The sequence below is a fragment of the Brachypodium distachyon genome, chromosome 5 (assembly GCF_000005505.3).
Source record: "Brachypodium distachyon strain Bd21 chromosome 5, Brachypodium_distachyon_v3.0, whole genome shotgun sequence".
Taxonomy (NCBI): Eukaryota; Viridiplantae; Streptophyta; class Magnoliopsida; order Poales; family Poaceae; genus Brachypodium; species Brachypodium distachyon.
This window is the reverse complement of record NC_016135.3, coordinates 10,873,700-10,901,643: the sequence shown is the minus strand read 5'-3', so window position 1 is coordinate 10,901,643 and position 27,944 is coordinate 10,873,700. Positions and strand designations below refer to the sequence as shown.

Here is a 27,944-nt window from a genome sequence, read left to right as displayed (position 1 = left end):
TCGGCGAGCTGCACGACGGTGGCAGCCGCTGTGACAGAGAAAATGAAAGATATGTGCAGAATCTTAACGTATTTTTTTAAAAACACGTTAAGTTCACGTACGCGCATACACTCGACATTATGAAGGCACACACGTATATCATATCCCTATGAGAACCTCCGATTGATCCGGCAGTTCTTGAGAGATTGACGAAATCACCGCAGGCGTCTTGTCGTTGACGGGTGCGTCACCTACCACTAAAAAAATATCGCCGGTTAAATTCAGGTAAATATAAGCACCCATGTCAAGTATAAAACTTAAACCTGGGTGTAGTGATTATACCGCAGGAAACCACGACACCCGACTTAGAGGCTGAGTTATTTTCTATCTCAATTTGATCCAGAAATACTTTTTTGTTGTTGCTGCAGACTTTGTCAGAAGGCACTGCAGGGCCCTAATGTCCCATCTCCAGGTTAAGAGGATCCGGCTACCCTTTCGCTCGTGCAAGCACGACGTTCGTCCGATCAATTAACAAGAGCTGGTGCTATGGCCCAGGGCACATTTGCAGGCCCATGTGTTTCAGTCCAATATTTCACATTTTAGATGTCATTTAAGTTTCCTGTGGATAGCATGCGTGAATCAGAGAAATTTGAAAAAAGCCACAGCTTTCTTTGTACTTTGTCTCATAAGCACATTTGTCAATAGATAAAGAAAAGGTGTGCTATTTTATCTAAGTAAATAAAAGATGTGCTTATGAGGTATGAGGCAAAGTACAAGAAACGTGTGGCGTTCTCAACCAAAGGGCAGGAATATGCACATTTCCTTTTAAGATTTCAATTCTCCACTTTTTCTCCAAAACTCCTTCAAAACAGGCCCAAAATGATATAAAAAAGGATTGAGTTCAGAAACAGTTGTAACAAAAGATGCCTGTAAAATGCTTGTCAAGTGACAGATGAATGTGTCACATAATTGGCCCGGGAGATAACAGTACTGTCAGGCAATGTCGCCGGTTCACTTCCAGAGAACATCATAATAACGGGCTCCAGTGTTTGCAGAGACAGACAGAAATCATGTGCTTTGCACAGCAATAGAAATGTGTCACAGCAATATACATCAGTATGGCATTTTGATCATGACCACCCTTTTATGACAAACTGGATACAGCTTGCTTAGCTGCATTGACAAACACAAACGGTTGTATAGAAAAAGCTTTGATGCAAAAAAAAAACCCATCCAAGATGGACCTCAGACCGTTTCTAACGTACGGTACCATATATCCGAAAGGATTATTCACCAAACTGAAGAGAATTCTGATATTTACTCGAAGTATCTACACAGGTTCAAAACGGACCCTTGATAGGGTCTTTCTGCAGTGCCTTCTGCACGAGCTCGGTTTGTTCCTGCACATGGACGGAATAGAAACCTGTAGCAGTGGCTGCAGATGGGGCCCTTCCCACGTACTTGATATCCTCTATACTGCCTCGGCTGAGCGCTTTCATCGCGGTAAGCAATCGAGGGTTGATGTAGGTGTATGCCCCCATGTTCATCGGTTCTTCCTGGCACCAAACAATCTCTGCATCTGCAGAAGAGAAACACACACAGATGATATATGAGCTTATTTTGTTGTTTACTAAAATAGACCAGAGCACCTTTAAAAAAAGATATTAGAGCAAACAATATGAAGTGTACTCTTTGCTGCCAGTGTATTGGATCAACACAAATACATTTTGTAACTGAAACGACTATAGTTAACAAATGATATACATGTGTACGCAACTTCACTAGTGTACTCGTTCTTGCCAGTTATCATTTCTTTTTCTTGCAGGGACTAGTGAGTTATCTATTGTTCTATACCCTTAGGATTAAGGAAGGAACCACAACGCAAACAATAGTGAGCACCATATAGCATCTACTAATTTTTCGCATGCAAAATTTTCGCATTTCCATCTTTCATCCCCTGTTCCGTATCCCCGCTAGCCTTGCATGCTATCCAAATTAATCACAAAGAAAAAAGAGCACTCCAAATTTCTCTACCGAATGCACTGGTTGTTTGTTCACAAAAAAAGGAGTATTCTAGGACTAGGTGGCAACTTCCGGGAAATATTTGACCAAAGGCATTTTCGAACACATACTTGGATATCTCTTCAACTCGCGCTGAATGAGGTCGTACGGGAATGGACAGAGCTGTTCAACTCTACATATAGCAACATCATTGCGATCCAATTTCTTTCTTTCTTCATCCAATTCATAGTACACCTAGATAATAGCAAGTTAGTTGTAGAAATGGATGTCTGAAGAGGTGAATTTGCAACTTTGTTGAAAATACTGCCATCAGGAAGTGTGGCATAACATACCTTTCCAGAACAAAGAACTAAACGGTTGATTCCCTCCTCAAGGTCCTTATGGTCGTTCCGGTCTTTTATCAGACGCTTGAAACGTGTCCCTTGCTTATCAAATCCAGGGTGGCCAGCAAGATCATCGAATTCAGACAGACTGGATTTGCATTCCTTGTGACGAAGGAGATTCTTTGGAGACATCACAATTAAAGGCTTTCGGAAGTCACGGTGTATCTGGAAGCAGACAAGGAGATATGTTAATGGACCAAGATGGTTCTGCAGGCCGGGAGGGAGAAACAGAGAAAGGTATCAAGATTTTCACCTGGCGACGCAGAACATGGAAATAGTTTGCAGGAGTCGTGACATTCACAACCTGCCAATTGCACTGCTGGATTTGCTTCCTCAGTGTTGGATCCATCTCAGGAATCACATAAGGGTTATCATCACTCATCTGCAATATAATTGTTGATGTTCATAAAAAGAATATAGGTAAAACAAAAGAAACGAGTGTCTAAAACGCATATGACCCAGCAAAAAAAATCTCCTTACACAATCTGTTCAATTTTGCAGAATGTGTAACTATATTTTAAATCTAAAATTTAGCATAGACATTCTAAGGAGTGTGTACATCTCCATGACTATGGTCTCAAATGATGTGAAGGACGACCGATAAGTTGCATAACATAGAAGTACAACTAAAATCCATAAGCCAGATCCCAAATGTAGTTTCTACTGTCTAATCAAAAGTAGAGGAAGTACAATACAATATGCTGAGTCATTATGCATATACAGTTTCTTATTCATATTGGCTGAGAACAGGAAAAGCATAAAGCAAGAAAATGAAGAAGAGTAATACAATTCTGGTGGGGAAATGGTAAGGTTTTGTCATTGGCAAGTGGTATCAGAATATTAAAATAATCTAGTGTACAATTATGGCAGTTCTAGTGCTGTATATGCATGTCATGGTAAAATTGTGCAAGAGCTACTTTACAGTAAGAGCTCTCAGCCATGTTCCTTCTATGTCCAGATATAATACAAGTACTTCATACGCCACAGATACTTGGCCAACATCTTTGCAGTTGGAGCAAATAATACCTGAAGGAAGCGCTCCATTCTTGCACTAGAGTGTTCAGGCCCCTGACCATCATATCCATGAGGAAGGCAAACGACTAGTCCGGTCTGACGGAGCCATTTCGCCTCCCCACTACTAATGAACTGATCAAATATCACTTGAGCTCCATTTGAAAAATCACCAAACTGGGCTTCCCATAAGACAAGTGAATTTGGGTTCTCCATTGAATAACCCAACTCAAAGCCAAGAACAGCGAATTCTGACAGGGAGCTGTTAAAATGATTGCACATATCAGATTATAGTAAATAAAGTCAGATCAACCATAAAAGGGAGATGGGAGAAGCCATGAAGTCAGAACAAGCCTATAGTTTAAAGACTTATATCATATGTCAAGGTATGGATCAGTAGAGCATGCCCCTAGTAGTTTCAATCTGAAATTACTAATTCCGTTGGTTAAGAGTATATAAAATTGGTCAAAATATCTTCTCCTTCAGGTTTTCCAACTGTTCAAAGCAATTTGAGCATGCAGAAACCAACGTTCTAAACCATCAAACTAGATCATCTCATCTCAGTACTGATGTTGTTTTCTTAATTACTTCATCTTCATATAGATCATCTCAGTACTACAAGCCACAGGGAACGTATTTAACCATGATTTATCCCTAGCTACTGCTCAAAACAACAGAGATGAATCAGAAGGCAACGGTAGTAATTTAGCAGTACAACTCTAAGGTTGAAACTACTACTTCGAAGCTGCAGCATCCCAAATTACATCTTCCATATACATTAATGATGGGCCCAATTTTGTGATGTTCTAAACCGTTCTTAGAAATTAAAAGAAGGCATTGTCAATTTTCCTTCCAAGTGCTGATAACAAAAAGCATAATTGGTCAGAGCCATGCGTCCACTGTCAAAACTTGATCACTAGTGGATCAGGGTTTTGCCTGAAGTTTTTCTTGCAATAGGGATATGCAGCTTCTCACGATGTGGAACATAAAAGCAGCATTACCTGAACTAGGTGATACGGTTTCAGGTCATCAGATTATGGTGATTTCATGTTTCCTTCTAAAATATCAAATGAAGTAACCCAAGTGCACCCCAAACTGAACAAGTTGGCAGACAAATTCATACCTGTTGCTTACAGTAAATAGTTCCTCATTTTGGTTCATGACCAGATTATCAAGCGGATCAGGTTATGGTGATTTCATGTTTCCTTCTAAAATGTTAAATGAAGTAACCCAAGTGCACCCCAAACTGAACAAGTCGGCAGACAAATTCATACCTGTTGCTTACAGTAAATAGTTCCTCATTTTGGTTCATGACCAGATTATCAAGCGGGCAGTACTGCTCTCCAGTTTCCTGGTCATGAATGACAGAATGGCGGTGGCTGAATGTACCCCTCTCAACATCCTGGCCACTTAACCTGACATGGTTCCCCTCAACTATAAGAGTTGCAAAAGCAAGTGCTTCACCCACTGCCCAGTCAATGCCTTCACCAGTCTCAATCATCTGGCGACGCAGATCAAAAATCTTCTTGACAGCCCTGTGAGGCTTGAAAGTTTCTGGCAGAGTGGTCATGGCTTCTCCAACACGTTTTAGAATCTCTGGCTTGACACTGCATCGTTACACATGCATTACATCACATATACTTACATAAAATGTGGATGTAAACATTGGAAACAATCAAGCTGGAAGGGAAGAATCAGTTACCCGGTATTTCGTATACGTGAAATCTGTTCTGGGGACTTAAATCCAGTCCAGTAAGCTGAAAGCCAATCCCTCTTGTTGGGGATATCGTCTTTGCTTTTTTGGAATTCCTCATTCAGTATGGTGCTGACCTTCTTGTGTAGCTTGTCAATGTCTTCCTTGGAGAGCTTCCCGGATTCTAATAGTTGTTTTTGATATATCTCAAGCGCACTTGGATGGTTCCTAATAATCTGATGCAAAAGGAAAGAACCTTACAGATGTATAAAAGGATACATGTTACATGGATAATATCACTATTCAATTGTGCAGGATCAATGCTATTGCTCACTTATGGTAATTGTCCTACTTCTGCATACCAATGTCAGCTAAGTGGAATACTAAGCTCAGGCATATCATTACTCAAAAGATATACTATCGCTGGAATCAACAAAGGAAGAGCTAAACCAAACACATATATAGAATCAAGTCAGATCATCATCAAAATGATTGTGCATGGGGGTGGAGGGGATTACCTTATACATTTTAGGCTGGGTGAAGGAGGGCTCATCAATCTCATTATGCCCGAAACGACGGTAGCACACAATATCCACGACTACATCAGAATGAAATGTTTGCCTCCACTCGGCAGCAAGCTCACACGTGTGAACCACTGCCTCCAAGTCATCACCATTCACATGGAAAATTGGAGCATCCAATGCTTTGGCAACATCCGTGCAATACTGTGAAGATCTCCCTGACATTGGATCAGTGGTGAAGGCAACCTGATTATTGACCACAATATGAATTGTCCCACCAGTGGTGTAGTTCGGAAGGGCACTGAGATGAAGGGTCTCGAATACAACACCCTGCCCTGAGAAGCTTCCGTCACCATGCAACAGCACCCCAAGATTCTTGGTCCTGTCAAGATCATTAGAATAGTACTGTTTTGCTCTGGTCTTTCCGGCAACAACCGGATCGACAGCTTCCAAGTGACTTGGATTTGCAACCAATGATAGATGGATATGTTTCCCGCCCCTGGTAGGCCTATCGTATGAAGTACCTAGATGGTACTTAACATCGCCAGTCCCTGTATACAAGCCCTCCCCTTCATTGACAGGCTTGGTGCCGCCGCTAAACTCGCTGAAGATCTGTCGCAAGGGCTTCCGCACGACGTTTCCCAAGACATTCAGCCTGCCCCTGTGAGGCATCCCTATGACAATACTCTCGACACCAAGATCAGCTGCCCTGTCAAACATCTCCTTCATGCCAGGAATCAGTGTCTCGGCACCTTCGAGGCCGAACCGTTTTGCAGTTGTCCACTTCTGTGCCAAGAAATTCTCAAACTGTGTGCTCCAGATAAGCCTATCTAGCATGACCTGGCGACGATCATAGGTGTACTCCCTGGGGTTAACTGTCTCGATCCTCTCCCTCAGCCAGTTGCACTTTTCGCGATCAGGTATGTGCATGTACTCGTAACCGATGGTGCCACAGTACGCCTGCTCCAGACGTTCAACAACAGAACGAAGTGTTTGCACAGGGCGATTCTCCGACAAGAAACCAGCCATCTTCCAAACCCCAAGGAAGAACTCCCGATCCAAATCATCCTCAGAGAACCCGTAGAATGCCGGGTCCAGAACATCTGGAACCGGTCGCTCCTCCAGCCCAAGAGGATCGAGCTTCGCCTTCATGTGCCCACTCACTTGGTACGCCCTCACGAGCAGCAGCAGCCTCATGCTCTCCTGGATCGTCTGCCCGGATATACCAGGAGAGGTGGCGGCCTGCCCGACAAAGTTGCGGAAGAAGTTGTCCCACGACTCATCAACGGAGCTGGGGTCAGCCTCCCACGCCCGCTGCAGCTCCTCGAGGTACACGCTGCTCGTCCCATCGAGGAAGCTGTCGGTGAGGCGCGACAGCGGCACGGCGCGGGGCTCTGGCGCAGCGAATCGCCGGGGACGCGTCGAGTGGAAGTACCGCGGCGCGGGGCCGGCGAACGGGCTCGCCGGGACACGAGACAGGTTCCTTCGCAGCGCCACCCGGGCTAAACCCGACGCGGCCCGGAACCACCCCATTTCCGGATCGAATTTCCCCTCTCAACGCCAAACCTAGCCGCAAAAGAAAAAGAGGACGGATTGGAGAATTCCGTCGCAGGAAGAGAGAATTCGATTAAATTGCGCACACCAAAGAGAAGACCGGATCGATCGAAGTACTTTAGGGCTTCAGCAACCAAAGAAATTACCCAATTCCGGATGGATCTACACTCCGAGCTAGTCCAGTAGGCCGGAGGAGGAGAACTCTCCAGGCGTCCTTCGGTGGAACGGGGGCAGGAGGATTCCTTCCAGGACGCCGTCGAAAAGGGAAGATGACTAGATGAGAAAGGAAGGACCAGAAGAAGGAGGTCAGGTCAGGTCACGGACTGCGGCCGTGCGGCGGTGTATTTGACATTTTCCGGGTGATTTTCGCATACAAGAATGTGCGTTAATAAAAATCGAGGATAATGATTGACCAATGTACACGAAAATTGTACGGAGTAGCAAACACGTTTACATGTTGCAAATTATGCGCATCCGTGGTGAGAAAAAATTATGCTTGCACTCTCATACAAAATGGCTCGTGGGCCTGTGGCAAGATATTTTGGCACGAAAATAGGTTGTTTTCTTTTACAGAATGTTCATGTATATTTTTTTTGAAGGGCTAAATGGCAAAATTTGAATTTTTGGACGTGTTTGCTTCGTCTCGGGCTAGTTGCCCTAGTCGTGCCACAACTTATCTATTTCTATACACACCAGTACGAACGTCGCGGCACGGCTTACCAGAATAGGCAATGCAAGTGACGGCACTCAACATGCTGGTCATCCACCATTACAAGTCACGCCGCCTCTATATGAACCACACTCTAACATTAGTCCGCCTGAACAAGGCCTTTGGGCTCCTCCTAGCGGCGCCCAGCACCAGACGTTGTCCTGGGCATGCTCAACATGAGGATCTACCCCATTGGCTGTCGCTCCTTCGCTCCCACGGACAACCTCGACGCTCCACCCAAGTCCTCCCCATCGAGAAGCTAGGGCTGCTCATGTGCCACCGAGTCTCTAGCAATGACACCGCCAACTACTGAAAGGGCATTTTGATTCCTAAGTGTTTTGGTGTTAATGACAACATGACTCGTGGACTAACCGTGTGCTTGAGTGTTTCAGATGTGAGATCAAATGGCACAAGAAGGTTCGTTGCTCTCAAAAAGGAAAGAAGCGTAGAAGGATTTACGGCTTTTTATTTATATTGAGTCGTAGAAAATCCGTACTATTAAAAAGGAGTCCACATGGGAAAGGTTTGGGTGAATCAACTTCAGGTACACAATTGTACTATTTGCACCCACATAAAGCCGTTTCCTAAGTGGGAGAGAGATCACCTCATAATCTTAGCCTAAGAGATTAGTGTCTAAATGTCTCTAGTGCGGCAGTGCGGCTCTATCTATGCCGTTAGTACCGGGGCCGGTAGTTCCGTCCCCGTACCGGAACCACACCTAAACGCTACTGTCTTCTAGCGGTAGTGGGGTGGTACCGGAGCAGTACTACCGCCCGTTGGCGGTAGTACCTCTCTGCTACCTCTCTACCACCCGGTTGCGCAAAATTCACTTAACGGTCAGATCTTGAGACGCCCTTTAAATAGGAGTCGTCCCCTTCCTTGGGACTTCCTCTCCACCGAGCTATTCCTCTCTCCCCCAAATACAAGAGTTTCAAATTCCTAGATCTCCCTCACTAGTGCTTCCCCACTCTTGATTCTTTGAGGATTGAAGGAGAAGATCTTGATTTAGGGTTTCACCAAATTGAAAAGTTGATTCCCCTTGTTTTCTTTGTGGATTTTGTTACTTTGGGATTTTGGGATTCCTAACTGAAGGTGTCTTTTCAAGACTTCCAATCTTGTGAGGAGGTGCTTGAGGATTCTCCTTGTTTGTAAGGGTTCGGCGTTCACGCTCAAGAAAGCCACTAGTGGAACTCACCTCACCTTTGTGGTATTGTGAAAGCTTATCCCACCTTTGTGGTGTGGTGAGTTGGAGAATAGAGTGAGCCTTTGTGGCGCCTCTACCTTTGTGGTAGAGCACTCCTCCAAACGGAGACGTATACTGACCCCAGTAAGTGGAACTTCGATAAAATTTTCGTCTCCCCCTGTGATATCATTCTTGCCCGTTACTTACTTGCTAAATTTAATTGTTTATCTTGTGCTTCGACTACCAAGCAAGTTTCAATTGATTATCTATTACTTGTGCTCGTGCTTCGGCTATTGCATCATATTAGGGGTGTTCATCGTTTAGATGTTTTAGTGAACCATGTATTAATACTTGTATCCCATAAAAATGAAAAAAAAAAAGTAAATTTTGTTAGTCGGATATTCACCACTCCCTCACCGACCGTACCTATCTTTCGATCTTTCAACTACGACCTCCCGCGACCCGTTCTTGGGCCCTTTGCCGAGAACTCCAAAGCAACGTGTGCCCGATCAATCGACGTCGGCACATGCAACAAGAGCAAGACCAACCAGATCTAGGTGTTACCGGTCATGGAGAGATGGCAACATGGTGGAATTTGCGGCGGTGAGCGACACGCTTTAGACGCCATCATCTTCTCCACTGGCTACCGCATCACGATCAAGAAGTGGCTAAGGAGATAATGGTCAAGGCGAAGCATTTGAGGGGCCCTTTTGCATTGTTGGCATTGCCCCTATTACGGGTCATTCTGTCTATGTTGATGTGCCAACTCAGCGTCTAGGCCGAGCAAACGTATTTCTTTATCTTAGTTGCACATAACTTGTAAGCGTTTTTGCTATAATTTTCAAGCCATGCATTTTGCTCATAAAAATCGTTAAAAGTGGTACCTTTAGTGTAACTCTCAAGCCGTAGAATGGTTACACTTAGCGTGCACGGAGAATGCCATTCGAAGTATCAAAACTACTATACTCAAATCGTAAAATTAACACAAACAAACACAATCCATTGAAGAGGCCGTGTTATCGAATACCCCAATTTGCTGACCCGAGTTCACATCACAGATCACTGAAAGCAAGTTTCAAGAATCATCCAATGAAAAACCAGAGTGGCATACCTATGGAACACCAAAATTTTATGAGAAGCACTTTGAAGAACCCAAAATTTTGTTGTCCGAGTGTAGTAAAATAACAAAGGATGCACCTTCTACTAATATACTCCTTTGTTATTAGTAGAAGATGCACCCTTTGTTATTACAATGTCAAGGTAAATCTCACAATGTGGCGTGTCTAAGAAAATATTAGAATGTGGTGATGAAGCTTATTTCGCTACCTGTTCATGGGTGCAGCGGAACCAAGCTCAGAAATGAAAACTTCGATGCAGAAAACAAAATTGCTGTCCAAGATGGACCTCAGACCGTTTATAACGTGCCGTACCATACATCCAAAACGATTATTCACCAAACTCAAGAGATTCTGATGGCTATTCGGAGCATCTACGGATTCAAAACGGACACTTGATAGGGTCTCGCTGCAGTGCCTTCTGCACGAGCTCGGTTTGCTCCTGCCCATGGACAGAATAGAAACCTGTAGCGGTGGCTGCAGAAGGGGCCCTTCCGGCATACTTGATATCCTCTATGGTGCCACGGCCAAGCGCTCTCATCGCAGTCAGCAGGCGAGGGTTGATGTAGGTATATGCCCCCATGTTCATCGGTTCTTCTTGGCACCAAACAATCTCGGCATCTGCAGAATAGAAACACAAAGATGATATGAGTTTATTTTATTGTTTACTAAAGTTCACTAAAGCAAACAATATGAAAGTGTTCTCATTACTGCCAGCTTATTGCTCAACAGAAAAACATTTTATAACTGGAATGAGTATCCTATTTAACTAATGATAAACAGGTACACTACGTCACTGGTGAGTTATCTATTGTTCTATACCCTTATTTAAGATCAAGGAACCACATCACAAATAAAAGTGGGCATCATATTTCATCAAATAATTTTTCATCTGAAATATATTTTCCATTTGCATCTTTCCTCCCGTGTTCTGTATACCTGTTTGCCTTGCATGCTCCCATGCTATCCAAACAAATATCAGATTGGCATGCAAAAAAGAGTACTCCAGATTGCTCTACCCAAGGCAATGACATGAACGGCTTTTGTTTGTTTCATGGTTTTCAAGCCGGCGCTATACCGTCATTGTAATGTCGTTGTAACAATGTGGCGCCCCTCCAGAGTATCGCCTTGGGCCTCGCGACAGAAACTGGTCTGTGGCGTCCGTATAGGCCTGTTTTCCTTGGTTCATTTTGTGCGAGGCTGAGAGCCTGAGACTTTCTGCAGCTGTTTTCTATGTATTTGCACAGGGTTATACTAGGCTAAGTTGCGAGTTGTGACTTAATTTGGTAGCGAGTGAGTGCTGTAATTTAATTTGCCTGCCATACTAAGTTAGTATGTGTCCATGAAGTCTTCTCGCCACATGCCATAGGCGTTATAAAAGGGGGTGTCGCCACTGCTCGCCATACCACTTTAAAAACTATGATGTGTTCACACAGAAAAAAAGAGTACTCTAGTAGCAACTTCAGGGAAATATTTGACCGAAGGCATTTTTTAACATACTTGGGTATCTCTTCAACTCGCGCTGAATAAGGTCATAGGGGAATGGACACAGCTGCTCAACTCTACATATAGCAACATCATTGCGATCCGATTTCTTTCTTTCTTCATCCAATTCATAGTACACCTGGATAATAGGAAGTTAGTTATAAAAAGGGCTGTCTAAAGAGGTGAATTTGCAACTCTTCTGAAAATACTGCCATCAGGAAGTGTGGCATAATATACCTTTCCAGAACAAAGAACTAAACGGTTGATTCCCTCCTCAAGGTCCTTATGATCGTTCCGGTCTTTTATCAGACGCTTGAAGCGTGTCCCTTGCTTATCAAATCCAGGGTGTCCGGCAACATCATCGAATTCAGACAGACTGGATTTGCATTCCTTGTGACGAAGGAGATTCTTTGGAGACATCACAATTAAAGGCTTTCGGAAGTCCCGGTGTATCTGGAAAAAAAAAGAGAGATGTTTATGCACCCTAAGATGGTTGTGCAGGTCAGAAGGGGAGAAACCAAAAAAGGTATCAAGATTTTCACCTGGCGACGCAGAACATGGAAATAGTTTGCAGGAGTTGTGACATTCACAACCTGCAAATTGCACTGCTGGATTTGCTTCCTCGTTGTTGAATCCATCTCAGGGATAACATAAGGGTTATCATCACTCATCTGCAATATAATTGCTGATGTTCATAAAAAAATATAGGTAAAAAAAAAGGCACTAGTGTCTAAAACGCACATGGCCCAGTAATTTTTTTCTCCTGCTTACACAACTTCTCAATTCTGCATATGTGCATGAGTGCATCTATATATTTTAACATGCAATTTAGCATATCGATAGTGGGGGAGTGTAAATGTCCATGACTACAGGCTCACATGATGTGAAATACAACCAGTGAGTACACTGAAATCCATCAGCCAGATCCCAGATGTAGTTTCTACCTTCTAATCAAAAGTAGAGCTAGTAAAATACAATATGCTGAGCCATTATGCACAATGTAGTTCTACTTCATATAGGCTAGGATATTTACCTTCCTACTTGCTAGGTCGTGATAACAGGAAAAACATAAAGCATGCAAATGAAGAAATAGGAGTACAATCTTTTACTGGTATATGGTTACAGTTAAGTATCATTGGCAAATGATATCAGAATATTAAAGAGAATGTAGATTATAGTGCATAATTCTGGCAGTTATGATGCTGTACATGCATGTCGTAGTAAAATGTGCAAGAGCCAATTAACAGTAAGAGCTCACATCAATGTTCCTTTTATGTCCAGATATAATACAACTACTTCATACAGAAGAGATAGTCGGGCCCACATCTTTGCAGGTGAAGCAAAATTATACCTGAAGGAAGCGTTCCATTCTTGCACTAGAATGTTCAGGTCCCTGACCATCATATCCATGAGGAAGGCAAACGACAAGCCCGGACTGGCGGAGCCATTTTGCCTCCCCGCTACTAATGAACTGATCAAATATCACTTGAGCTCCATTTGAAAAATCACCAAACTGTGCTTCCCATAATACCAGCGAGTTTGGGTTCTCCATTGAATAACCCAACTCAAAACCAAGAACAGCAAATTCTGACAGGGAACTGTTAAAATGCTAGCACACATCAGGTCATAATAAACAAAGCCAGATCAACCATAAAAGGGGCATGCAAGGAGCGATGAAGTCAGGAACTGCCTATCTTTTTACATACAATATGACCACTCAGTAGAAGTTACCCCTAGTAGTTTCTATCTGAAATTACTAATTTGATCTGTTAAGAGAATATAAAACACAGGTTCAAAATTTCTTCTTCTGCTTCAGGAGTTTTAACAGTTCAAGAAAATTATGAGAATGTCGAAACCAGTATTCTAAACCAACAAAATCAATCATGCAGACTTATACATCTCTGAGTTATTTTGGCACAATAAGACCATTTTTCCATCTAAGTACTGATGATGTTTCCTTAGTTACTTTCTCCTCATATAGATCATTTCAGTACTTATAATGCGCTGATATTACGTGCATCTGTAAGAAACGTATCGTGTGACAAACTGCAATGACAATGAATCAGCAGGCAACGCTAGTAATTTAGTAGTACAACTCTAAGGTCAAAGGTTTGGCATCCCAAATTAAATCTTCAGTATAAATTAACAACGGACCAAGTTTGCTATGTTCTAAGCATTCTTAGAAACAAAAAGAAGGCAGGGTCAATTATCCTTCCTAGAGCTGTGGTAATAACAAGCATAATTGGTCAGAGCCATATGTCCACTGTCAAAACATGATCACTAGCGGATCATGTTTTTTCCTTAAGTTTTTATTGCATATACAGATATGCAGTCTCTCACTATGTGGAACATAAAAGCAACATCATACCTGAACTAGCTGATACGGGTTTAAGTCATCTGGTTATGGTGATTTCAAGTTTCCTTCTAAAGAATCAACTGGAGTAACCAATGTGGACCCCTAACTGAACAAATTAGCAGCAGATCACAAATCATACCTGTTGCTTACAGTAAATAGTTCCTCATTTTGGTTCATGACAAGATTATCAAGCGGACAGTAGTGCTGTCCAGTTTCTTGGTCATGGACGACAGAATGGCGATGGCTGAATGTTCCCCTCTCAACATCCTGGCCACTTAACCTGACATGGTTCCCCTCAATTATAAGAGTTGCAAAAGCAAGTGCTTCACCCACTGCCCAGTCAATACCCTCCCCAGTCTCAATCATCTGGCGACGCAGATCAAAAATCTTCTTGACAGCCCTGTGAGGCTTGAAATTTTCTGGCAGAGTGGTCATGGCTTCACCAACACGCTTTAGAATCTCTGGTTTGACACTGCATGGTTACACATGCATTACATTGTTATACATACACAAAATGTGGATGGAAAACATTGTAAACAAAGCTAGAAAAATCCTTTACCCGGTGTTTCGGACACGCGAAATCTGTTCTGGTGACTTAAACCCAGTCCAGTAAGCTGAAAGCCAGTCCCTCTTGTTGGGGATATCATCTTTGCTTTTTTTGAATTCCTCATTCAGTATGGTGTTGACTTTCGTGTGTAACTTGTCAATGTCTTCCTTGGAGAGCTTCCCTGATTCTAACATCTGCTTTTGATATATCTCAAGCGCACTTGGATGGTTCCTAATGACCTGATGCAAATAGAACGAATTTTAAAACTGTAGAAGTATAAATGTTACATGGATAATACCACTATTTGATTATGCAGAATCAATGCTATGGCTTACTAATGGAAATTGTTTTACTTCTTCCATTACAATAAAAGATAAGTGAAATACTAGTGTCTAACAACTTTGTCCACTAGTTGATAAACTAGCACAATATCAGGGATATCATTACTCAAGTGATAAGTCAATTATTGCTGAACTCAAACAAGGGCAGAATGAAATGTATATAAATCATGAGAGATCATAATCGTGTGAGGGGTGGGCTTACCTTGTACATTTTAGGCTGGGTGAAGGAGGGCTCATCAATCTCATTATGCCCGAAACGACGGTAGCACACAATATCCACCACCACATCAGAATGAAATGTTTGCCTCCACTCAGCAGCAAGCTCACAGGTATGAACCACTGCCTCCAAGTCATCACCGTTCACGTGGAAAATTGGAGCATCCAATGCTTTGGCTACGTCTGTGCAATACTGTGAAGACCTCCCTGACAATGGATCAGTGGTGAATGCAACCTGATTGTTGACCACAATATGAATTGTCCCACCGGTACTGTAATTTGGAAGGGCACTGAGATGCAGGGTCTCGTATACAACACCCTGGCCTGAGAAGCTTCCATCACCATGCAACAGCACCCCAAGATTCTTGGTCCTGTCAAGATCATTAGAATAGTACTGCTTTGCTCTGGTCTTCCCGGCAACAACAGGATCGACTGCTTCCAAATGACTTGGATTTGCGACCAATGATAGATGGATATGTTTCCCGCCCCTGGTAGGCCTATCGTATGAAGTACCTAGATGGTACTTAACATCGCCAGTCCCTGTATACAAGCCCTCCCCTTCATTGACAGGCTTGGTGCCGCCACTAAACTCGCTGAAGATCTGTCGCAAGGGCTTCCGTACGACGTTTCCCAAGACATTCAACCTGCCTCTGTGTGGCATCCCTATGACAATACTCTCTACACCAAGATCAGCTGCCCTGTCAAACATCTCCTTCATGCCAGGAATCAGTGTCTCGGCACCTTCGAGGCCGAACCGTTTTGCAGTTGTCCATTTCTGTGCCAAGAAATTCTCAAACTGTGTGCTCCAGATGAGCCTATCCAGCATGACTTGACGGCGATCATAGGTGTACTCTCTGGGGTTAACTGTCTCTATCCTCTCCCTTAGCCAGTTGCACTTTTCGCGATCAGGTATGTGCATGTATTCGTATCCAATCGTACCACAGTATGCCTGCTCCAGACGTTCCACAACGGAACGAAGTGTTTGCACAGGACGATTATCTGACAAGAAACCAGCCATTTTCCACACCCCGAGGAAGAACTCCCGATCCAAATCAGCCTCAGAGAACCCGTAGAACGCCGGGTCCAGAACATCTGGAACCGGTCGCTCCTCCAGGCCAAGAGGATCGAGCTTCGCCTTCAAGTGCCCACTCACCTGGTACGCCCGCACGAGCAGCAGCAGCCTCATGCTCTCCTGGATCGTCTGCCCGGATATGCCGGGAGAGGTGGAGGCCTGCCCGACAAAGTTGCGGAAGAAATTGTCCCACGACTCGTCAACGGAGTTCGGATCCGCCTCCCATGCCCTCTGCAGCTCCTCGAGGTACACGCTGCTCGTCCCATCGAGGAAGCTGTCGGTGAGGCGCGACAGCGGCACGGCGCGGGGCTCCGGCGCCGCGAACCGCCGGGGACGCGTCGAGTGGAAGTACCGCGGCGCGGGTCCGGCGAATGGGCTCGCCGGGACACGCGACAGGTTCCTTCGCAGCGCCACCCGGGCTAACCCGGACGCGGCCCGGAACCACCCCATTTTCGGATCGGATTTCCTCCCTCAATGCCAAATCTAGCCGCAAAAATGAAATGGATGAATTAGAGAACCCATCGCGGAATGAGACAATTATAGATCAGATTGCGCACACCAAAGAGAAGACCGGATCAATCGAAGTACGTTAGGGTTTCAGGAACGAAATAAGTTACCTTATCCCGGACGGATCTACGCTCCACGCTAGTCCAATTGGGCGGAAGAGAACTCCAGGCGTCCTCCGGTGGAAGCGTGGGCTGGTGGATTTCAGGCCGCCGCCGCAACACGGAGATGCAAAGTAAGGACGAGGACGAAGGGGGTCAGGAGGGACTCGAGGCGGTATAATAAACAGAAAAGGACAGGTCGCGTGTGAATTGTAGCCTGTCCAAAATGGATTGCGCACAATAGCCAGATCTTGGCAAATGTCAGATGATGGATTAGTCCTATTCACGACCTTAGGTTTGTCTTTTTGTTACTTTTTTTTTGAAGGTGTCTTTTTTGTTACTTTTTGGTCTTGTGTTTTGAATTTAGAGTTAAAACTATGCACCCCCTCAGGTCTATAATATGGAGTATCATAATATAAAGTGTCTTAACTTTTGTTAGCACATTTGATCAAGAATTATTCTTCAATATGTGGCTTGTGAGATATGGTGTCACAACTATTAATACGTATTTTTAATAACGAATCTAGTGATCCTGTCATATAAACCATATTTTATCATAGTAATTTTTTTTATCAAAATCTTGTCTTAAGAAAAACTTTTATGCTTTATATTATGAAATGGAGGGAGTAGATAAAGTTTTTCGATGCTTCTTTAGAGGGTAACACCACAACCCCCGGTGCATGACATGCTTTCGAGTAAACAAAGCATTTATGATGTAGAGTTCACGTACAATCTCACAAACATGGTTAATGCTTTGCCTTTGGCTTACAGGGATGGTCGAAAGGGAAATCGTACCGGTAGTAGTGCTTCGTGGCTCAACATGTTGGACACCGATTTTGCGGAGTGCAGGGAGAGTACAATAGCTGCACCGACATAAGAATGATGACACGAGTGATGGAAAATGGGGGCTCGAGAAAAAGATGTATTCATTTTATCAACATTCGAATACAATACGAAATTGACCTACCAGGATTATTTTTTGAACAAATATAGAGAATCGTCGTGGATAAACCGAAGTTTAGGCATCTTATGTTGCTAGGGCCACCGACGTTTTATTTCATCCTTCTCAAGAACTCATGTATCACTTGATCCTAAATTCATCATAACGTTTTCAGATCTGTTTTCCTTGCAAAACAAAACTAAATAAACTATTACTCCGGCCGGAATTACTTGTCGAAATATTACATGTATCTAGACACTTTTTACACATAGATACATCTATATTTGGACAAATTTGAGACAAGTAATACCGGTCGGAGGGAGCAATAGTTTAATAGTTGCGTTTTACTTCGGCCAAATATATGCATTATTAATCTATTAATAGTTACTACCTTCATTTCTAAATATAAGAAGTTCTAGTTTTGTTTTAAGTGCAATTTCTTCAAGTTTGATTAAATTTATAGAAAAATCTACCAGCATTTAGAACTGTAAATAAGTTTTATTAAATCTGTCACGCTTTATATATATTCATAGTATATTCATTTTATATTGTAGTTTTTAGTGGATTTTTTATAAATTTGGTCAAAATTGAAGAAGTTTGACTTAGGACAAAGGTAGTATTATTTATGTTTAGGAACAGAGAGAATATTTCGGATTGTCCAACCCAGCTTTGGCTCTGAATCTATTCTCAGACACACTATTTCAGACTACAGGGCTGAGGCGTTCAAATAACATCCAACGGCGGAGACTGCATTACTGCCCAAAAGAAAAACTTTGTTGCTTTAGTCGGCAGGTTTTCGGTGAAACGAGAGTTTCATTACTCAATATAAGGATTACAATCAGAACTCACGAGTTCCAAAAACAAAGCCAGTAGCTTGATTATACATAACACCAGTGCCAGTACTACCAAGTTCCCTTGACGACTTTGCTAAACAGTGTGCAAACCTATTTTGAGCATAAATTCTCGAATCCCAGAAATCAGAGACTTTAATATCATTGATCACCACCATGAATCTTTGACCGACCAGGACTCGTGTTCTTCACAACTTATAGCAGGACTTGGCAATTTGACTGAATCACAACGGGCCGATCGCAACAATTCAGAGTGAGGTGGCCGAAGTTTCAAGAACCATCCAATTCAGAAAATACAGGTAGTATATAAACCTCAGTGGCATGTCCAATGATATTTTAAGCATCAAAACTCATCCCAAATATAAACACGAATCGAATTCGATTTGTGGGTATAATCCAGGACTCCAGGTACCATTTCTGAATGACATCTATACCATGCTGCTCATATGTGCAAAGCTATTATGCCATGTACCGTCTACGTCCCCAGAGGTGAACATGTTGTTCACAGAAATCATTTCTTTTAGAAAGAAAAACAAAACAGAAAATGAGATTATGTGCTGATGCTTAATTTGCCACAAGAGCAGATGCATATAAATTATGAAAGACCATGAATTTTACTAGCCAAGCTCACTGCGCGTGGCTGCATAGCCCTGAATATGATGTTACTAACAAACATCCATATAACCAAGATTGTGGAATCTAATTAACTGTTTCTCAGTAACACATGATCTGTTAAGAAATTTTCAAAACAGACCATCAGTATGCTTTATTGTCCATCCATTGGTTTCTCATATAACAACAGAAATTGATCATATTTCAGCACTCTCCATTTGTTGACAAAGTAGAGAAACTACTATCTGGGCAAGCATGGTAGTACCTTAGCAGCCAAGCCCGATCAAAGAACTCCTAACATGTAAGCACCTGTAGTACCCAAATATTGTTGTATTATAAACATTGCCTCACTAAATCCATAAAGAGCTCAGGTCACTTTTCAATGATATCAAATAATCAATGAGATGATAGGGGGACATATCAACAAGCAATCTGGTGTAGCAAGGTTATAGTAAGCATGTAATTCAATTTCTTGGCAAAAGTTCATATGAAGAAAATAACTTGGGGCCCAAACAGCCAAACTGCAGAGAACATCAAGGTTTTCCAATTATCCGATTTTCTTTGCACCAGGAAAGCTACTTGAAGGGAAAAACAACAAACCCATAATTAATTCACTGGAGAACTACTGAAGAAGGAACAGATATTAATTACTGGAGTAATTACTGCGTAAGTATAATCAGATTATTAACTGAATGCAACCAGTTAACTGCAAAATAATATATCTCAGTAAGCAGACACTAACTCAGCAACTCTCTGATGCAACATACTGATTAGTTTTCTGACAGTTCCATTAGCTACTATCATATTGCAAAGGCAATTTCTCTAATAAGTACACTTTTGGTTTGTAAACAAATAAAAACAGTACGTTTGACAAACATGTCTCACACCCTCCCATGATGAGTAACTAGCCAAACACCGAAGGATGCTAAGGGAAACCAATAATAAGTACAGATAGTCCTTTGACTTCCCTAGCAGATAAGTGATAATAAAGCTATTGATGATCAGGCGGCAAGGGCACAAAGGAGAACAACATGACTTGCCAAAAATTCCCAAACCTGTATAGAAATCCATCATACAGTTTTATGTGCAGTATAGAATGTGTTCACCAGTGATGTGTGCGTTTTGTTCCCAGAAAACAGTCAAGGAGTAGCACACACTAGATGCACAACTGATAGTTCCTTTAATGTAAGTTCAAGAATTAAGCAGAATGACCTATTGGAACATGGCCAGCACAGTTTTTGTTACCTTTAAAGTTTATTAACAAGTTCAGCCATGTAAACAGAGCAAGCACTTTACTACCGTCAACAATGGCCAAATTTTAATTTCACTGGCATGTAGCACTTCAGTGATACCGAATTGCGAACACTAAAAACCAAACTGCATCGTTGCATGCTTGTTCTCAACAAGGAACCAATCTCACACTTTTATGTTTTTTCTTGAAAAAAAGTCATTTTCCTTGTCAACTCTACTATGAATTCCTTCTGCATAAGTAAAGTATATTGGCTAACTAGAATTATTATCAAACTAAAGGGATGTATTTTCCTCTTCCTCCATTACTGAAAAGCATTCAAATACAAAGAAATGGCTGCAGAGCAGAAAAGAACATGAAAACTCATCTGAATATATAATCAATAATTTTAGCCACCACCAAAGCTTGAAACATTTTTCCTCCCCCGTCCAGGATGCCATTGTCTGAAAAATGCAGAAAACAAAGCAGGTTAGTATCAGGATTCAGGGTACCTTCTTGTGAAAACAAAGCAGGTTAGTTTTCTACCTTGCAAGAGTAGCTGTTAAGAAAAGTAGAAAACTATGACTGACGAGGGAATGACCTGCTGGGTCCTCATCCTTCATATACCCTCTGCGGCCCAGCATGAAGCCCATCCGAAGGCCCACTGGGGTCCATGAAGCCCGAGTACCTAGAATTGTGGCTCAAGACAAGGAATATAATCTAGAGATTCCTAATTCTGTTGATCTGTTGTAACCAACCTGGACTCCATGCCCGAGACCTAGCCTCCTACATATAAAGGACTAGGAGGGGGAGCCGGGAAGGAGAAGCCATCTCATACGCACTCGCCAGATCCAATCTGCGCACCATAGCCTCATCGGCCTCTCTGTAATCATCATCGATACAAACATCTAGAGCAGGACGTAGTGGTATTACCTCCTGGAGGGCCTTGAACCTGGGTAAACTTGTGTCCCCTAGTCCTTGTTAGTCGACGAGATCACCGTTACACCCCTTGCTCTCCATAAACATAAGCCCTAAACTTGGGCATTGCCGAGGTAGAACCTCGTCAATGACAAAGTAGGAAACTATGACTGTTTCACGAGAAATGATGCACAGAAACTACCCTTGCAAAAGGTAATGCATACAAACTATTTAATGCATACCTTTAAAGTTTTATTAGTGGATCATGCACCCAAATCAAGATGACAATATTGCAGTAGGCATTTCTACCTACTGTATGTTCCTCAAAAAAATCAAGATCACAATTGCAAAATTAATTCATCAAGAAAAATTGTGCACAGCAGTGAGCTGCAGAATACCAAGAAAATTGTGGGTACATTTGACATAATAAGGAATGACAAATAAAAAACTGAAAAAAGGTGTACCCACATGTTTAGTTTTTTTAATGAGTTATTGATAATACTGCTTGCATTGGAGTGGAAGAAGAAACCTTGGCCTACCAAAATCAAATAACAGATAGTGATTTGCAGCAATAATCAATCTTGAGAACTCAAAGGGGAAAATAGTACAGTTGGCACCATTAGCGTGTAACTACTTTCTTACTACCCTGCTATGATTCTGATCTTTCAGAAATAGCTCAATAAGCATCAGATTCAGAGATGTTTACTAAAAGCACCGAACACATAATTCTTAGATTGATGCAGTCCAGGATTCCAGAGTGTTCACAGTTCAAGTTTGGAATTGCAAAATGTTCCGTCTAAGATCATCGCAAGGTGTGCTGAGCATTTAAAAGCAGGACCATTGAGATTGGCTACCTACTAGCTTTTCTCTGATTGCATCATATTTATAAATTAATTTTTTATCAAAATTAAGTACGGAGTTTGCAGCTGAAAGATGTGATTTAACTAGAGAAAGACAATATGTGCTCACTATCAATAACATGTTTCAATTTTTCATCCAGCCATAAATATTGTTGTAGATGCAATCCATGCAATACACAAACCTGACATAGATCAACAGCACTGCATAGAGAGCCACCGAAATAAAACAAATATGCATGGAAGCTGTCCCAACCTCCATTAGAACCGAGAAAGTGGTCAGCCATGAAATCGCCGAGTTTTACGAGATCCTCGATGTTGATGAACATTCATATGACCCATTTTGAAGGTAACTGCAGAACATAGCAAACAGTAATAACAGAGTTATTAGGGATGCAGCATTGAAGGCTCAAAGAGAGACCAATACGGGAACAATTACTGAATGAAAGAGGCTGACCTCCATCTCCAGTCCATTGAAATTGAATTCTCATTCCTATTGATGGATTTATTCTGTTGCCCTAGTGGGATATTTGGAATAGGATATCTTGGAGAACAAATTCTGGCGCCCATTTTCTTCAGGGACCCAATTGGTTGTCAGTCTTAGCTCTTAATTGCTGAAGACTCTCAAAATTTGTTCCACCTCCTCCCGGCTTACTCAATCCTGGCTTTGCAGGAATTCCCCAACCCCAAAATTTGTTTCAACAAATAATCGCTCATAAAAATGCTCATGATTCTTGGTCTTACATTTCAGGGAACAATTACTTCTCCAAAATGACAACATAATCGCTTCGAATTGTAAAGACATTCAAATGGATTTTGAAAAGTGATTTGGAGATAGCGAAAATAATTGATAGGGAGCAACAGCATGTTCTTCTCTTAAAGCCTTTGTTAAACAAGGGCATGGATTTATTTAGGACAACACAGTAGCATAATAGCTTTTAACTAGCTTATGATCCCATACAACTACGCACAATAAAGTAGAGTACAAGGTACAAACTAACCAGGATTGCCCATAACAAACACGATGAACAAACCGATTAGCAAAACATAAAGTCTCACAGGCTAAGATCCTAGCAACTGAACAAACAAACATTACGCTCCCAATGCTTGAATCATCCCACTCTAACAGCTTGTATTTTGTGAGCCAAGGCAAGGGAACACCATTTACCAGGATCAAGACTAGTACCGAGTCCGGCCATCGCCATCCAGGATCATGTCCTTGAAAGCTCCACCGCTTGGGATCATGGGCAACACATGTTCCTGGTGCGGCACAACAATGTCCAGCAAGTACGGCCCTGGTGTCTCAAGCATCTCTTTGATGGCAGCACGCACTTGGCTCTTCTTCACCACACGGACCGCAGGGATGTTAAAGCCTCTGGCAATTGTGACAAAGTCTGGATATATCTCGCTCTCGTTCTCTGGGTTTCCCAGGTACGTGTGTGCTCGATTGGCCTTATAGAACCTGTCCTCCCACTGCATCACCATGCCCAAATGCTGGTTGTTCAGCACAATGACCTTCACTGGGAGGTTCTCGATCCGTATCATCGCCAACTCTTGAATGTTCATCAGGAAGCTACCATCCCCATCAATGTCAACAACCGTAACACCTGGATTGGCCACTGCAGCACCAGCAGCTGCCGGCAACCCAAACCCCATTGCCCCTAGCCCAGCAGATGACAGCCAATGTCTTGGTCTTCTGTAGGTATAATACTGAGCTGCCCACATCTGATGTTGCCCAACACCAGTGGCAATGATTGCCTCCCCATTCGTCAGCTCGTCCAACACCTGGATGGCATATTGTGGTGGAATGGCTTCCCCAAATGTTTTATAAGACAGTGGGAACTCATTCTTTTTCTGCTCTAACTCCGAGCACCAATTACTGAAGTCAAAACTTTTGTGTTCAGTGCTCAACTCCAGCAGCGCATTCATGCCCTGCAAAGCGAGCTTGACATCTGCGCAGATGGAGATGTGCGGCTGCTTGTTCTTCCCAATCTCTGCCGGGTCAATGTCAATGTGCACAATCTTGGCCCTGCTCGCAAACGCCTCGATTTTTCCGGTCACACGATCATCAAATCGCACACCAAATGCAAGCAATAGGTCAGCCTTATCCACGGCATAATTTGCATAGACTGTCCCGTGCATCCCAAGCATGCGCAGAGACAAGAGATCATCACTGGGGAAATTTCCGAGACCCATGAGAGTAGTTGTCACCGGGATGCCTGTGAGCTCGACGAAGCGACGCAGCTCATCAGCAGACGCAGAGCATCCACCGCCGACATAAAGGATGGGTCTCCTAGCCTCGCCAACAAGGTGTATCACTTGCTCGAGCAGGTCGGTGGACGGCGGCTTGGGCAGGCGCGCAATGTAGCCTGGTAGGCGTATGGGCGTCTCCCAGCACGGCACAGCCATCTGCTGCTGGACATCCTTGGGGATGTCGACCAGGACCGGGCCAGGGCGACCGGACGAGGCGAGGAAGAAGGCCTCCTGGACAATGCGGGGGATGTCGTCGACGTCGAGAACCAGGTAGTTGTGCTTGGTGATTGAGCGGGTAACCTCGACGATGGGCGTCTCCTGAAAGGCGTCGGTCCCGATCATGCGTCGCGGGACCTGGCCGGTGATGGCGACGAGCGGGATGGAGTCAAGCAGCGCGTCGGCGAGCGCGGAGACGAGGTTGGTGGCGCCGGGGCCGGAGGTGGCGACGCAGACGCCGGGGCGGCCGGAGGCGCGCGCGTACCCCGACGCGGCGAAGGACTCGCCCTGCTCGTGGCGGAGCAGGTGGTTGCGGATCGTGGGGGAGCGCGTGAGCGCCTGGTGGATCTCCATGGACGCGCCGCCCGGGTAGCCGAACACGTCGCGAACGCCGCACCGCTCGAGGGCCTCCACGAGGATGTCCGCGCCCTTCCGTGGCTCCGTGGGCGCCGACGGCCGGAGAGGCGCGGCCGGAGCGGAGGTGGATGTCGTGGTGGGGGATACCGTCGAGCACCTCAAGCGCGTGGCGTGGAGGCCCCGGGAACCCGTCGCGGGGAGGGGAAAGTGGTGGTGGTTGCGGCTTTCGCATTGGTGGTGCGGTTTGAGCGGGATGCCCGTGGCGATGGCGGCGGCGGCGGCGGCCGGGGCCATGGCGTCCCCGTTGCAGCCTCACTGAGTGAGAGTGGAGAGACAGCGGAGGCGACTCGAGAATGGCGATGCGACGGGTCATGGTTGGGAGTCATACTTATTTGGGAAATGGACGGACGGCACACTGGACTCGTATTTGGGAGGAGTAATGGCGTGCTAATCCTAAGATAAGTACGATGACATGCGGGTCACGCCTTTCTGTTGGGCCCCTAGATCAGAGATAAGCTCCACCTGCTGACTTGGCGTGTGAGGATCGAGGTGTGTAGGTGGGTGCCCGTCGGGATTCTGGGATTTTGTTTTGCGGACACGTGTTCCATTTATGTGGTGTCACTTGGCGTGTGGTGGGGTCCGCTCGAAAAGGTCGACGTGAAACAAGAGCCAGGGCTCCACCGACGGATGGGGTCTCCCCTCATGCTGAGCCCACAAGTCATGCACTGTTAGCCCAGAAGATAAGTCCGATCAAACTTTACAGTAGCGGCGGCGACGAAACCGCGCAAGGAGTGTCACTCCAGAAGACACTCAACTACTCCTGTATCATCACTGATACGCGGGACCCTGGAGCAGCTTCGGTCCACTGGCGGTGAGAAGGGTAGAAAAGGAACCCAGTAAAGATAGAGCGGTGGACGAAAACAGGGTAAGTGAGGCAGGCGTCCCTTGTCAGCGCTCGTTCGGGCCTGGCCTGCAATCGCAACGTGCGGCTCGCTGCCGCGCCCAAGAGCCGTTCTCGTTGGTTATTTTTTCCCCGTGCTCAGAATAAGATAAACAGGTTGTACTACTGAGTACGAGCAGACATCACCATGTCCGTCTTGCACGAGTGTATACTATTCTTTTAGCAATGAAATGATGGCCGGTGCCGGTGAGTGCGTTTTGTTTTAATACACGACCACGACTCCGTGAGGAGGAGGACAAATCCGTGAATCCTCGAGTCTCTGTCAAAAAGATTATATGGCTCTCATTATATGACTGCAAAAGTTGGCCATCTGCCCGTCGCTATTAAACAAAGTTTTTGTCGCTAGGGACATTATCTGCTCTATTTAACCTCCCCCCGTCTCAAAGGAACTCCAAAAGACCAACGATCCAGGGGCGAAGCATGGACTAAAAATCTAGGTGCGACAGAATCGATACTGCAAAAACAGAAAAAGTGAGTTGCAAATCCAAGCAATCCATACACTAGTAGTAGTGGTACACAACACTATTTTTTTGTGGATAATTGAACAACTATTGAAAAAAACTAATTTCAAAACGGGCAGGCATTAAAAAATAAATCAAAGTTAAACTTCATCGATCGATGATGTTGATCACATGATTGGTTCGATGATCGAGATTGGGGAGGCACATACTTCATTAGTATGACGGAGTAGAGGCTCACATGATTGATCCATTAAAGATTAAAGAAGTCCAGGGGCACATGCAACATCAACACGTACGTTGTTCGCATCAGATTAGAGCTCGCCAAAAATGGGATCTCTGGCTCTACTGCTGCTGCAACGATCGGATTTTATCGATCAAGTAAAGATGCTACTCCCTCCGTCATGAAATACGGAGGAGTACAAATATGAAAAAGAAGCAGAATCTTGCCAAAAAAAAAACAGAATCAAGAACCGAAAAGGAAAAACTCAACAACTACACCAAAAACACTACAAAGTGGAAGCAAACTCTAGCTCTGACAATCACATGTTGCCGTTCACCCAGATAAGAGAATGCAGAAAACAACACTTGCACAAATAAACTAACCACAACATGCATGAGTCACCCATCCCAAGAGGTGATAATCTTACACCGATGAATACACTCTCGTTGGGACACACCCACCAAAATACATGTTATCGAACCGTTGCTTCGTGGCTGTACAAAATTAAGTAAAAGTTTCCAATTTCTTTTCTCGTGGAACTATGTTTGAACCGTGGATGTGAGGATTTTCGGTCTTATGTTGTACCAACTTGTTGTGGTAAAATAAATTTCTTATATGTACCGGCCTTAAATCTTTTATGTGGTGAAAAGCAAATCAACATCTTCCTACTCAATTCAACATGTTAACAAGGCATGATCAAGCCTACATAACAACAATCAAAAGAAATCAATAAGTAAACGTTCATGCCATGAATGATGGACCATCCATCTTCCCACATGTTCACCATAAAGCAATGTGCCAAGAATTTTTTTCCTACCTTTGCGTTCACTTGCCTTCTACCAAGGGCCAGCCATAGTAGTTTGCCATGAACCCCTAGCGAATGTAAACTATCTCCATGTGTGGGATGTACTCATTGAGCCCCACTTAAGGGCTAGAGTGCTCTCCTCTAGGATTTGATCTCAAGGATTCGTTTTCAACTAAGGTCGACCTGGGTTCGAGGAAGCTCTCTTGGGGAATTTAGTCTATAAACACCGTGTCGATCAAGGCCAGCACCGGCTCGAGGTAGAGGGGTTGAGTTAGAGCTACACTGTCGAGGTTCGTTTGATTTGATCTTTGCCAGTATCGAAGAGTTGTCACTCTTGCTAGGCACCACTACCAACTATAATTTGGTGGAGCTGCAATTTCCAAGGTTCTCACTTCCTAATTACTCGGATTTGCCCCCAAATTACTTCTTTTTTTAAAAACAACGATCTGGCTTTATTAATTCAAGAACAAGTA

The 27,944-nt window shown here is 43.8% G+C and overlaps 3 protein-coding genes and 1 long non-coding RNA gene across 4 annotated transcripts; all 4 read right to left on the bottom strand.

The window, feature by feature from the left end:
- Positions 1-970: 970 nt before the first annotated feature.
- LOC100839262 (2-oxoglutarate dehydrogenase, mitochondrial) lies at positions 971-7,488 on the bottom strand. Its single transcript, XM_003579575.4, has 9 exons — positions 7,310-7,488; positions 5,607-7,175; positions 5,098-5,324; positions 4,670-5,002; positions 3,411-3,657; positions 2,638-2,766; positions 2,334-2,549; positions 2,112-2,235; positions 971-1,558 (listed from the first exon to the last, which is right to left on the bottom strand). The coding sequence occupies exons 2-9, from the start codon at positions 7,140-7,142 to the stop codon at positions 1,320-1,322; spliced, it is 3,051 nt and encodes a 1,016-aa protein (XP_003579623.1). The 5' UTR covers positions 7,143-7,175; positions 7,310-7,488; the 3' UTR covers positions 971-1,319.
- Positions 7,489-10,197: 2,709 nt separating this feature from the next.
- Positions 10,198-16,974, bottom strand: LOC100838957 (2-oxoglutarate dehydrogenase, mitochondrial). The gene is made up of 9 exons (XM_003579574.4): positions 16,805-16,974; positions 15,102-16,670; positions 14,571-14,797; positions 14,151-14,483; positions 13,007-13,253; positions 12,198-12,326; positions 11,893-12,108; positions 11,671-11,794; positions 10,198-10,791 (listed from the first exon to the last, which is right to left on the bottom strand). Exons 2-9 carry the CDS (start codon positions 16,635-16,637, stop codon positions 10,553-10,555), a joined length of 3,051 nt encoding a protein of 1,016 aa, XP_003579622.1. The 5' UTR covers positions 16,638-16,670; positions 16,805-16,974; the 3' UTR covers positions 10,198-10,552.
- Positions 16,975-18,525: 1,551 nt separating this feature from the next.
- Positions 18,526-22,649, bottom strand: LOC112269426. The gene is made up of 2 exons (XR_002961274.1): positions 20,970-22,649; positions 18,526-20,887 (listed from the first exon to the last, which is right to left on the bottom strand). It is a non-coding gene; the product is annotated as an uncharacterized LOC112269426 (long non-coding RNA).
- A 396-nt stretch (positions 22,650-23,045) lies between these two features.
- LOC100838649 (acetolactate synthase 1, chloroplastic) lies at positions 23,046-25,401 on the bottom strand. The gene has a single exon (XM_003579573.4). The coding sequence runs from the start codon at positions 25,316-25,318 to the stop codon at positions 23,378-23,380; it is 1,941 nt and encodes a 646-aa protein (XP_003579621.1). The 5' UTR covers positions 25,319-25,401; the 3' UTR covers positions 23,046-23,377.
- Positions 25,402-27,944: the final 2,543 nt, after the last annotated feature.

Bases quoted from the DNA above. Each gene is read 5' to 3' on its own strand.
- LOC100839262 (XM_003579575.4), bottom strand. From the start codon at position 7,142: ATGGGGTGGTTCCGGGCCGCGTCGGGTTTAGCCCGGGTGGCGCTGCGA. The intron at 5,325-5,606 runs GTAATCCCCTCC...CTTTTGCATCAG, and splicing joins CCCAGCCTAAAATGTATAAG to ATTATTAGGAACCATCCAAG. The intron at 2,767-3,410 runs GTATTATTTGCT...ATTATATTGCAG, and splicing joins GAATGGAGCGCTTCCTTCAG to ATGAGTGATGATAACCCTTA.
- LOC100838957 (XM_003579574.4), bottom strand. From the start codon at position 16,637: ATGGGGTGGTTCCGGGCCGCGTCCGGGTTAGCCCGGGTGGCGCTGCGA. The intron at 12,109-12,197 runs GTGAAAATCTTG...TTTTTTTTCCAG, and splicing joins TCCATGTTCTGCGTCGCCAG to ATACACCGGGACTTCCGAAA. The intron at 11,795-11,892 runs GTATATTATGCC...CCTATTATCCAG, and splicing joins TAGTTCTTTGTTCTGGAAAG to GTGTACTATGAATTGGATGA.
- LOC100838649 (XM_003579573.4), bottom strand. From the start codon at position 25,318: ATGGCCCCGGCCGCCGCCGCCGCCGCCATCGCCACGGGCATCCCGCTC.